Source organism: Schistocerca serialis, unplaced genomic scaffold (assembly GCF_023864345.2).
Source record: "Schistocerca serialis cubense isolate TAMUIC-IGC-003099 unplaced genomic scaffold, iqSchSeri2.2 HiC_scaffold_843, whole genome shotgun sequence".
Lineage (NCBI taxonomy): Eukaryota > Metazoa > Arthropoda > Insecta > Orthoptera > Acrididae > Schistocerca > Schistocerca serialis.
The window spans coordinates 20782-33943 of record NW_026048456.1 but is presented as its reverse complement, the minus strand read 5'-3'; the positions used below and the strand labels follow the sequence as shown (position 1 = coordinate 33943).

General features: G+C 38.7%; 1 protein-coding gene across 1 annotated transcript in view; it reads left to right on the top strand.

Moving 5' to 3' along the window:
* Positions 1 to 13162, top strand: part of LOC126452261 (aprataxin-like) — a 73297-nt gene that overhangs the window by 48763 nt on the left and 11372 nt on the right. Inside the window, exon 2 of the mRNA XM_050091052.1 lies at positions 11217 to 11356. Coding sequence (XP_049947009.1) covers positions 11217 to 11356 — 140 coding nt within the window. The remainder of the gene's footprint in view (positions 1 to 11216; positions 11357 to 13162) is intronic.

The window sequence follows — 13162 nt, the reverse complement described above, 5'->3', positions numbered from 1 at the left end:
CGATGACCGCAGGTCAGATGCGCCGCATGGTCATACCCTGAGGTGATTTAAACCCGCAAACCACCCACCAGAGCATTGTTTCACTATGTATCAGTGTTATCCTTAATTTATGAGCATGAGTGTAGAAGATTCTTAACAGTTATTATGATTGTAATACTTGTATATTTTGGAATATTTGATGTTTGTGTAAACAGCAGAACACTCCATCCATGATTTCAGTTCAGTTCAGTTCTCTTCTGGTTGTACACTGGTGTTTGTAATAAACGTGCTTTCAGTACTAAGTGTTGTTCTTTAGTGATGACCCTGCTTTCAGATCTGGACACGATTCTGATTATGGCGTGAAAATGTATACACATGTGTTTTATACATTTGGTACTACACAGAGATTTTGAGACTAATACTGATATACATAGCTGCAACAACCAAAATACTGTAACACTCCATACATATAGTGTTAACACATGATGGTGTGTCAGTCATATTGGTGATGAACTTTACAACAGACTGTCAGTTTACATCAGAATGTTAGAAGAAGAAAATAACTTTAAAGCAGAACTTAAAAAAATTCTACTCAAATAATGCTTTTACTCTGTAAGCACTCTTTACTTTTACCTTTCTCCGGTATGTTTATATTAAGCCAAAACTGAAAATATTCTCACCCCGTAACATTTTCATTACATTTACATATTGAAATGATAGCCTTTCTCCAGTGTAAAACTTCTACTGAATCATTGATATATAGAAAAAAAGATTTGCTGCCTAGTGATTAGAAGAGTATAGGCTTAAAAAGAACAGATTATCCATCTATAACAACAGAAGCTTCCATACTTATAAATTTCTATTACTATGGATGAAACACTTTTATTAACATGTGTGTATTAACTTACCGTCATGTTCCATTTTCTTTGCAATGAAGTCATATAAAATTTATTTGTAGAAAATAGAGTTCCAAGTGTAGAAATTGGAACATTTCCAACAAATCCTTCTGTTTGAGTTCAATAGAGGAGTGACAGCCACAGAGGCAGACAGGAACATTTGCGCCATGCCATTTGACAGTGCACAGCAAGAAAATGGTTTTCTCATTTTAAGGAGGATCGTTTTGATTTTAGTGACCCTCCACATTCAGGAACACCTTCAGGGTTTGATGAACATTTAAACACATTAATCTGCAGTGGTCCATGTCAGTGTTCTTGAGAACTGGTGAACGCGATGAACTGTGACCATTCCACCATTGTGTGTCATTTGCATGTTATAGTGAGGGTTCAAAAATCAGATGTATGGGCCATATGTGCATCTCTGCTTGCCCGTCATTGTGTATATCTATATTTATCAGGCAATAACATCAACAAAAACAGAAATGATAGAATTTCCATGCCATGTTTTGAAGATGACAGACCATGGTAGTGATGTTCGTTGTGTCATATGACCGAGACAGAATTCGTGCTGCAATTTATATCACTGTATCAAGAGTTTCCACAGTTATGGAAAGTAAAGTTGAGTGACTATATGGATAAAAATAAAAAGAATATTATGTGTGCACAAAATGGTAAAAGTATTGTGCCTTTCACAACCCAGCATCATGCAGGAAGAAGCGAAGAAAAAAATATTCTTCGGACATCATACAGGTGAGAGAGCAAAAAATTAAAGAAATCAAAGCTCTTAGGTACTTCTGCTGACAATTGGTACTGTAATGAACAGTCTTTTTTAGAAGACCAAATGGAAGAGGAGGTTGAAATTACCACAATCTAAAATGAGGTAACTAATCTTTTATTTATATTTTTGTTTGGATTAAATCTTGTCACATTTTCTATAATGACACAACTGATAGTAACACTTATAAAAATGTTATTGTTGCAAGCTTTTGGTTTGCAAGGGAACTGCTCCATCCATCACGAAGTATTCACAATAGTCTTCTTGTACTTGCCTTGCTAGCAACAAGGAATTCCCTGCTTTGGATGACTGTACTGGAAACATCTCACTGTGATCATTCCTCCAGGCACCAGGTGTAACAGTACCTGAAGCACAATGTTCAATGTCTATCTCACCGCACTGAATAAATTGCTATTTTTTGATTAATAAATTGTGCAAATGGCAGCAAGCCAATACAAATATTTTTGCTTTCTCTGGTGACAAATTAATTGGTTTTCTAAAAGTATCGTTGAATTTTGCCGTGAGGATGCCTAAAGCTTTTTCTGTGACCCAACAGGCACGAGACAAATGATAATTCAAAATCCTTCTCTTGTCATTTAACACATTTTTGTTGTATGGTTTCTTAAGATTTGTATGCAACTGAAATGCTTCATCATCTAGAGACATGTATGGAAACTTATTTTCTTTATTTGGCAGTTCCTATGAGAGTGGAATCTGCAATTGGCTGTTTTCCAGTACTCCAAAATTTAGTATCTTTTTTACTCCTCTATCAGATAGTCTACCATTAGCAACAATATCCACCATAATAAACTCATATTTTGTGTCGGCTACACCCATTAGCACAATGCTGTATGTCCCTTTGTAATTACAGTAACAGGAGCGGGAATGTTGTGGTTTTGTAATAGTGACATGCTTTCCATCCGTAGCACCCAATGAAATTAAAGAAATTCTAACAGCTTCAAAATTCTTTCATTGTATTCTTCCAACTATCTTCTATTTTCGGGAGCTGAAAGAAATACATCCATTGATAAATTAACAGATACAGGAATACATTGCATATAAATTTCTTTATTCATTGTTACAGGAATCACCAACAGAGCCATCAACATCCACAAAAGTTCCTACAGGTGCAAAGCTCCACAGATACAGGGTGGTGCACGAAATGTGTTACCAATTGCTTCTTTCACAATTTACAACGCACATTAGTTATCCTGCTGGGATCTCTACAGCAGTACCAGCAGAGCTTGGAAAAACAAATGAGTTACGAAATTACGTGTAATTCGCGATACTGCCGCTAGAAAACTAGTAAGCAGCAATGGCTGACAATGGAAGACTGATGACACAGCAACAATTGACAATTGTGTTACTTTTTCATGAAACAAAAAACCTTGTTGTGACTCAGAGGCTTTTACGACAACAGTTTAACACACAATGGGTCCCTTGCAAGAAGACCATCCACAGGTTGCATGATAAGGAACAGTATTGGAAGCGAAGCGACCTCGGCTTAAGCCTGTTTGTTTGCCGGAGAATATTGAAGCGGTATGAGTTGCTGTACAGAGGAGTCCCGGGAAATCGTGTAGAAAGGTAGCAGAGCAACTGGGAATATCTAGACGGTCCGTTCAACGCATTCTTAAAAGTGACATCCAGGTGTACCCATACAAGATGACCTGTGCACAAAAGCTCACTGAAGAACACAAGCAGCAGAGACTACTGTGTGCTCAGTGGGCGGAGGATAGGGAAGAAACTCTCAACAACGTTTGGTTTTCAGACGAGGTGCATTTTCATTTAGACGGTGTGGTTAACAAACAAAATGTACGCTTTTGGGCCACTGAAAACCCACAAGTGCTTCATGAACGAGAACATTATGCTCCGAGGTTTACAGCGTGGGCAGCAATTTCCAGCCATCGACTTATTGGACCCTTTTTCTTTGAGGGAACTGTGAACAGCGAGCGGTATTTGAGCATGCTTCGCAATAGCTTCATTCTACAGCTTCTTGCTACTGCCTTGCCCTTCAACACGCAGTGGTTCATGCAAGATGGAGCAAGGCCACATATACAAACACTGTGTTGGAGTTTCTACACGAGCATTTCGACATGCGGATCATTTCACTCAGGTTTCTAGGTCGCTTCAATGACTGACAAAATTGGCCCCCCAATAGTCCAGACCTCAATCCATGTGACTTTTTTCTTTGGGGGTACCTAAGGGAAAAAATTTTCCCAAAACGTCCACGTGATTTAATGCAGCTCAGAAGACTTATTCTTCAAGTTTGCAGTGAAATTACGGAACACGTGTACCGTAGGGTAATCACTAACTTCAGTGTGCGTTTGAAGGAAGTTAGGAAACGAAATGGTGGATATATTGAGCATGTGCTGAGTTAGAACAAATCTCCATGGATGGCGCTTCATTGTAGTGCATGTTCTGTTCAGATTGTATTGACAATAAAGTTTATATTAAAAAACAAAATGGTTACACATTTCGTGCGCCACCCTGTAGAAGAAGAAGGGGAAGAAGAAGAAGAAGAAGAAGAAGAAGAAGAAGACAGAAAATCTGCAGCAAGAATTGATGCAGTTGGCAAAGGAACACACAAAAAAAAAAAAAAAAAAAACCAAAAAGTGAAAGAACTTTGTTAGCAAAAACTTGGGCCATGAAACTGGAACGTATGGACATTGGCCAAAGAAGACTGGACAGTGGCCAAAGAAGACTGCCTAAAAATTTTATTAATGACATCATATTTGAAGGAGAAAGTGGGCATCTCCACAGAAATTGTTACCATCAATGTAGGCAATAAAGTACCCAGGACACATGTCAAAGATATACAGAACAGTGACATAAGCACTTCTTCGAGTGCATAAAGTTTTTTCTCCACCAACAATGGAGCTTTTTGTGGATGACTTACAACAAATAGTTGAGATAGATGTGGTGGACGACAGTTATTCATTAGATGACGGAATCACTTGTATTTTGTGTTTGTTTGTGTATTTTGTATTTTTTAAATGTAAGATAACTGTAAGATTGTTGGAATAAATGAATAAGAACACTTACCTGAATGTTAGCTTTTAATGCTTCATTTATTGCTTCAATGTTTCCGTAATGATGTGACTCAATGTGCGAGGTAAAATGCAAGACACAAACATCAAATCTTCAAAACCTGCTCCAGTTGCCAAGCATCTCAAATTTATTGATAATCGTTGGAAAACTGATAATAGATTTTTTTGCATAATTGTGTCTTCTTTTTCTGCGCAAGGGCAAAGTAATTCCAACAAGTTGTTAAATGTTTCATGGTCCATTCTGAGAAAGTTGATGTCATCATCAATTTCGAAGTGCAGTATTTCTTTTAGGAGATTTACTTGGATATATTTATCTCTCAGTTTTAACCACTCCTTACACCAATATCTAGTTTTCTTCTTATTTTTTCAGCGCAGTGCCAAAGTTAGAGCCAAAAATGCTTTGTCCGCATTCGTAACCATTTTCACTACCCACGGACATGAGCAGCGTCTGCTTATAAAGTGAGGTTACATTGACAGACATTGTTTCTATGTGTATGGGCTTGGTTTGACAAATCCGTGTCTAATAAGAGTGATTTTGTCAAACATGATTGATCATTTATGGGTGATATTAAGCTCTGTCTCCTTTTCTTATTAACATCAATTTTAACTTTAAATTCTTTGAAAATTCTCAAAATAATATTACCTGTGAATTATTGTTGTTATGGTTTTCAGTATGAAGACTGGTCTGATGCAGCTCTGCATGCAACTCTATCCTGTGCGAGCCTCTTCATCTCCAAATAACCATTGCAACCAATATTCTTCTGGATTTGCTTGCTGCATTCATCTCGTGGTCTTCCTCTATAATTTTTTAACACCTACACTTCCCTCCAGTACTAAACTGGTGATCCTTTCATCTCTCTGAACGTTTTCCTATCAAATGATCTCTTATTTTAGTCAAGGTGCGCTACAATTTTCTTATCTCCCCAATTCTGATCAGTGCCTCCTCATTATTTTCATGATCTACCCAGCTAATCTTTGTCGTTCTTCTATAGCACAACATTTCAAAGACTTCTATTCTCTTGTCTGAACTGTTTTACTGTCCATGTTTGAATTCCATACAAGGCTACACTCCTGATAAATGCCTTGAGAAAAAATATCCTAACATTTAAATTCATACTCAGTGTTAACAGCTTTCTCTTCTTGCCACTGCCAGTCTACATTTTATATCCTCTCTGCTTTGGCCATCATCAGTTATTTTACTGCCCAAATAGCAAAACTCATCTACTACTTTTAGTGTCTGATTTTCTAATCTAACTCCCTCAGAATAGTCTGGTTTATTTCAACTACATTCAATACCCTTATTTTGCTTTTGTTGATGTTTGTCTTAGTCTTGCTTTAAAGATGCTGTCCATTCTGTTCAACTGCTCTTCCAAGCCCTTTCTTGTCGCTGGCAGAATTACAATGTCACCGACAAATCTTGAAGTTTTTATTTCTTCTCCCTGAACTTTAATTCCCACTCCAAATTCTTATTTTGTTTCCTTTACTGCTTGCTCAATGTATGTATATAACAACATTGAGGATAGGCTACAATCCTGTCTCCTTCCCTCAACCACCGCTTCCATTTTGTGCCCCTTGGCTCTTATAACTGCCTTCTGCTGTCTGTAAAAGTTGTCAATAGCCTTTACCCTTGGTACCTTCAGAATTCCAAATAGAGTGTTCCAGCCAACAATGCCAAAACCTTTCTGTAAGTCTACAAATGCTATAAATGTAGTGACGCCTTTTCTTAACCTATCTTGTAAGATAATTCATGGGGTTAGTATTTCCTTGCGTGTTCCTACATTTCTCCAAACTCTGAACTGATCTTCGCAGAGGTTTGATTCTAAAAATTTTTCCACTCTTTCCTAAATAATTCATGTTAGTTTTTTGCAACCATGACTTATTAAACTGATAGTTTTGACGATTTTCAAACCTTGCAGCAACTGTTTTCTTTGGGATTTGAATTATTATATTCTTCTTGAAGTCTGAGTGTATTTTGATTGCCTCATATATGCTGCACACCAGATCAAAGATTTTGTCATGGCTGGCTCTTCCAAGGCTATCAGTAGTTTTGACGGAATGCTGTGTATTCCTGGGATCTTGTTTCAACTTAGGTCTTATAGTGCTCTGTCAAATTCCTCTCACAGTATCATAGCTGTCATCTCATTTTCATCTGCATCCACTTCCCTTTCTATAATATTGTTTTCAAGTTCTTCTTCCATGTATAGACCCTATATACACTCCTTCCACCTTCCAGGTGTCCCTTCTTTCCTTTGGACTGGTTTTCCATCTGAGCTCTTGATATTCATATAGGTGCTTACCTTTCCCACAAAAGCCTCTTTCATTTTCCTGTTGGAGGTATCCATCTTTCCTGTAGTGAAATTTGTTTCTAAATTGTTACATTTCTCTTCTAGCCATTTGTGTTTAGCCATTTTGCACTTCCTGTCAATCTCATTTTTTAGATGTTTGTAATTTCTTTCGCCCGTTTCATTTGCTGCATTTTTATATTTCGTCATTTCACCAGCTAAATTCAGTATCTCCTATGTTATCCAAGGATTTCTACTAAGCCTTGCCTTTTCACTTATTTGATCCTCTGTTGCCTTCACTATTTCATCTCTTAAAGTTACCCATTATTCTTCTTCTGTATTCTTTTCCCCTGTTCTAGTCCATTATTGCTTAATGTTCACTCTGAAACTCTCAATAACTCTTGTTCTTTCAACTTAACCAGATCCCATCTCCTCAATTTCCTACTGTTTTGCAATATCTTCAGTTTTAATCTGCAGTTCATATCCAACAAATTATGGTCAGAATCAACATATGCCCCTGTAAATGTCGTATAATTTAAAATCTGGGTCTTAAATCTCTGTGTTGCCATTATGCAATCAATCTGAAACCTTCTGCTGTCTCCAGGTCCCTGATAATGGAGTTTATAGATGTAAGCATTGTGGTCATATCTCAAAGATTCGATCAACACAACTCTTCACACTAGTTTACCCTGTGCGAACCTTATCATGTCTAAACAACTACTGCAACCTAACAGTCATTCGAACTATTGTACTGTGTCCAGTCTGTGGTGTCTTCCCCTACAGCTTTCACTGTCAACACTTCCTTCCATTTCCAAATTAATTATCTACATCTATATTCTGCAAACCACCATGAGGACCATAGGTATGTCCCATTCTACCAGTTATTAGGATTTCTTCCTGATCCATTCATATGTAAAGCATGGAAGAATGATTGTTTGAATGCCTCTGGCATGCAGTAATTATTCTAATCTTATCCTGATGATTCCTATGTGAGCGATACATAGGGGATTACAGTATATTCTTAGAGTCACCATTTAAAGTCAGTTCTTGGAACTTTGTTAATAGACTTCCTTGGGATAGTTTGCATCTATCTTCAAGAATCTTCCAGTTCAGTTCCTTCAGCATCTCTGTGACACACTCTATTGGATTAAACAAACCTGCTGCCCTTATCTGTATATGTTCAATATCCCCTGTTAGTCCTTTCTGGTATGGGTCCCACATACTTGAGCAATATTCTAGAACTGGTCACCTGAGTGATTTATAAGCTATCTCCTTTGTAGACTGATTGCATTTGCCCAGTAGTCTACCAATAAACCAAAGTCTTCCACCTGCTTGATCCATGACTGAACCTATGTTATCATTCCATTTCATATCCCTACAAAATGTTATACCCAAGTATTTGTATGAGTTGGCCAATTCCAATGGCGACTCATTGATATATAGTAACAGGATACTGCGTTTTTTCATTTTGTGTTGTGCAAAATTTTAAGTTTCTTAACATTTAGAGCAAGTTGCCAATGTTTGCATTACCTCTAAATCTTGACAAGATCTCACTATATATTTATGCAGCTTCTTCCAGATCGTACTACATTATATACATCTTCATTGTCTGCAAAAACCTGAGATTACTATTACTATAGTCTGCAAGGTCATTAATATACAACATGAACAGCAAGAATCATAACACACTTGCCTGTGGCACACCCGAAGTTACTTCTACATCCGACGATGGCTCTCTAACCAAAATAACATGTTGCAGCGACCCTACCAAAAAGTCCACAATCCAGTCACAAATTTCAGTTGATACCCCATATGATCATACATTTGACAATAATCTCTTGATGCGCTGGCAGGAGTGGCCGTGTAGTTTTAGGCGCTACAGTCTGGAACCGAGCGGCCGCTAAGGTCACAGGTTCGAATCCTGCCTCGGGCATGGATATGTGTGATGTCCTTAGGTTAGTTAGGTTTAATTAGTCCTAAGTTCTAGGCGACTGATGACCTCGGAAGTTAAGTCGCATAGTGCTCAGAGCCATTTGAACCAATCTCTTGATGCCTCTGAATGCATCCTATCAGTCTCTCTCTTACTTGTGCCATAAAACTCTTTCCTTTCTAATTGCATTCTGTACAACTTATTAAATTACCCAAACTACTCTTTTAATCTCCAGAATTTTTCTATAACACCAAATTTCAAAGACTTCTGTTGTTTTCTTGTTGGTACTGATTATCTACATTTCACTTCTATGTAAGTCTAGAAGAAAGGAAGATATGGAAAACACTGACAAAGATGAGGAACAGGATGGTAAGAAACATGTAAAGACATCAGGGAATAAGAGGGAGCTGTTGGGGGTAAAATGGTAGGGGATGACAGAGATTGGAATGTATCTAATAAATTATTGAGGGTGTAATGTACAAGTAGTACTTGGAGATTAAACAGTTTGCCACAGGAGAGGAGGTTGTTGTGGGCTGAATCAGACCTATCAGAGGACTCCTGAGGAAAAAAGGCTACAATCCAGATAAAAACGTTTAGTTAAATCTTGCAACACTAACATAAGGACAATATGAAAAGGATAGACTACTCCTCACCATATAGTAGAAATGTCGTGTTGCACACAGCATGAATGTGTGTGTGTGTGTGTGTGTGTGTGTGTGTGTGTGTGTGTGTGTGTGTGTGTGTTTTTTCTTATCAGAAGAGGGCTGTTTGACTGAAAGCTTACATAATTAGTAGTCTTTTGTTGTGCCTTTCTGCTACTTAACATTTCCACCATATGGTGACTAGCAATGTACTTTTCCATAACATTGCCATTATTCCCTCCTGGATTTTCCATTGTTTGACTTTTAATGATTTTCATTTTATACCCAATTCTGAAGACACTGTGTGTTCAGTTTAGCTTATTTTCCAGGTCCTTTGCCATCTCTAACAGAATGTTAGTATGATTTCACACTCTTAAGTTTTTACTTCTTCTCCCTGAACTTTTATTCCCTTTCCAAATTCCTCCTTGGTTTCCTTTAGAGGTTGCTCATGGTTCTGAACCCGATGCACTGCTACCAGTGTCATCGTTTCAATCACACTAGAATGTCTTGTTGACACCCAGCCAAATGTGGCATTAGGAAAATAAATCAAGAATGCTGTGATGTGAAACGGACGTAGACCGCATGGGGGTTAGGCAGGCAGCACCAGTTCTTCCCTGTGCTCAGGCCCTTCCCACCACTGGCAGTGACATACCTTATAGAGGCACGTGATTGGCCATCCTTTTGGGCCTGCAGCAGATGCGTCAGCGGTCCAGTGATTATAAAAGAATGAACTGGACGTAAACTTGACACTTTCATGCAGGTGACAATACATAACCACTGTGACAGCACAACGCTATGACTTGGCTAATAACATGAGAAGTTTTCAGGAATGATTTTCTGTGAAAAAGCTTGCTTTCCCTCTTGTCTTTTATTTATTTTTATCGAGGTTGTTAATTTAAATTAAACTGTTATATATGCAGCTGCTCTCATGTAAGGCATCTCTTTTTGTAAGTGTAATATTTAGCTCATGTCGTCCACTTTCCTCTTCCACCTCATCCCTGCGCCCCTCCCATGGCCCACTCGTTCGAGTGAGCAATGTTTAATCTTAATGTTTTCTGGATTGTTGCCTTTAAATTTGCTTACTGTTTAGCTTTGACACTTTCAATTATGTTACTACTACACCATGAAAGATGACATTTACTCTGTGTTTGTACCTCAGTCTCCATGCATTATATCTTTTTGGATGTTGTGAATTTTAAAATTTTCTCGGGGAATTGAATGTTCAAACAAATTTTGGGCTTGCAACCAGTCGTCATTTTGTACATCCCATGGTATTTCAACTGGGCACCTGCCAGTCTTATTTAGGTCAGTCATCAAAGACAGTCTCAGTGATGGCTCACCTGAAGATGAAATATCATGGCATGTGTTAGATGACAACTGGCACTGGGTGCAAGCCCAAAATTTGTTTGAACTTTTTGAATGTTGTATGTGATAATGTCAGTTGTAGCATGATGATGGCCTTGTGTACTGAAAACTGGTTAACAAAATAAATAAATGCTGTGGAACATTTACAGTTATGAAGTTGTTCCACGAAGCAGCAATGGAAGAACCAGTTAACAACTGAAGTTAATGTCTCTTTATAAAAGATGTGAGTTTTGAAATTTTGATTGCTTGCTGCTTTGTACTGAATGCTTATTAAAATAAACAAAAAACCCTTTCATTCCAGGCTGAATTCCATTATCTTGTACTTCCAAAGGAAGATATACATTCCTTGACGAATGTCACTAGAGCTAATCTACCACTTCTTAAACACATGGATAAAATTGCTCAGGAAATATCAAGAAACCATGAGGAAAGACAGTTCAAGTTAGTATACATTTTTGCTGCTTCTGGTGAATGTAGGAAGTACAATGTAATAGAAAATGAGTTGGTCTTAAAATCATGTTATATGCATGTTGAATAATACTTAAATTTAATGTTTCGGTTGGCCAAGGCTCAACCCTAGGACTGCTATTGTTCCTCATATACACTTTGTGATCAAAAGTATCTGGACACCCCTAAACACATACGTTTTTAATATTAGGTGCATTGTGGTGCCATCTACTGCGCTAGGTACTCCATGTCAGTGACCTTCAGTAGTCATTAGACATCGTTAGAGAGCAGAATGGGGTGCTCCACGGAACTCACAGACTTCGAATGAGGTCAGGTGATTGGGTGTCACATGTGTCATATGTCTGTACATGAGATTTCCACACTCCCAAACACCCCTAGGTCCACTGTTTCCGATGTGATAGTGAAGTGGAAACATTAAGGGACACATACAGCATGAAACTGTACAGACCGACCTTGTATGTTGACCGACAGAGACTGCTGACAGTTGAAGAGGGTCGTAATGTGTAATAGGCAGACATCTATTCAGACCATCACACAGCAATTCCAAACTGCATCAGGATCCACTGCAACTACTATGACAGTTAAGTGGGAGGTGGGAACTTGGATTTCATGGTCAGTGGCTGCTCATAAGCCACACATCACGGCGGTAAATTCCAAACGATACCTTGCTTAGTGTAAGGAGCATAAACATTGGACAGTTGAACAGTGGAAAAATGTTATGTGGAGTGACAAATCACGGTACACCATGTGGCGATCCGATGGCAGGGTGTGTGTATTACGAATGCCCGGTGAACACCATCTGCCAGTGTGTTTAGTGCCAACAGTAATATTTGGAGGCGGTGTTGTTATGGTGTGGTTGTGTTTTTAATGGGGGGGGGGGGGGGCGGCTTGCACCCGTTGTTGTTTTGCATGCCACTATCAGAGCACAGACCTACATTTATGTTTTAAGCATCTTCTTGTTTGCCACTGTTGAAGAGCTATTCGGGAATGGTGATTGCATCTTTCAACACAATCAAGCACCTGTTCATAATGCACAGCCTGTGGCAGAGTGGTTACACAACAACAGCATCCCTGTAATGGACTGGCATGCACAGAGTCCTGACCTGAGTGCTATAGAACACTGTTGGGATGTTTTGGAATGCCGACTTGGTGCCATGCCTCACTGACCAACATCGATACCTCTCCTTGTTGCAACACTCCATGAAAAATGGGCTGCCATTCCCAAGAAACCTTTCAGCACCTGCTTGAACGTATGCTTGCAAGAGTGGAAGCTGTCATCAAGGCTAAGGGTGGGCCAATACCATATAGAATTCCAGCATTACCGATGGAGGGCGCCACGAACTTGTAAGTCATTTTCTGCCAGGTGACCAGATACTTTTGATCACACAGTATATGTAAACAATCTTTCATGCAGTATGTAACAAGCAACATCAGTTCTTTTTGTGGATGACACTAATATTGTGACTAATCCAGGCATTTATACAACAGAAGAAATGATAAATATTGCTCTTAAAAGCATCATTGACTGGTTTTCTGTGAATGGGCTGACTCTAAATTTTAGAAAGACACAAATACTCAGTTTGCACATCTGATGGTACTACATCAATGATAAGCATAATACATGGTGAAGGAATAATACGAGGGTTGTTTTTTAAGTAAGGGCCGTTCGCGCATATAGTCCCGTAGTTCGCGCGGACGCTGCAACAAGCCACCGCGCCACTTGCCGGCATCCTTCCTGTTCACACTGATGCAAGTTGCAGCTCTGTAGCTGACGTGTAC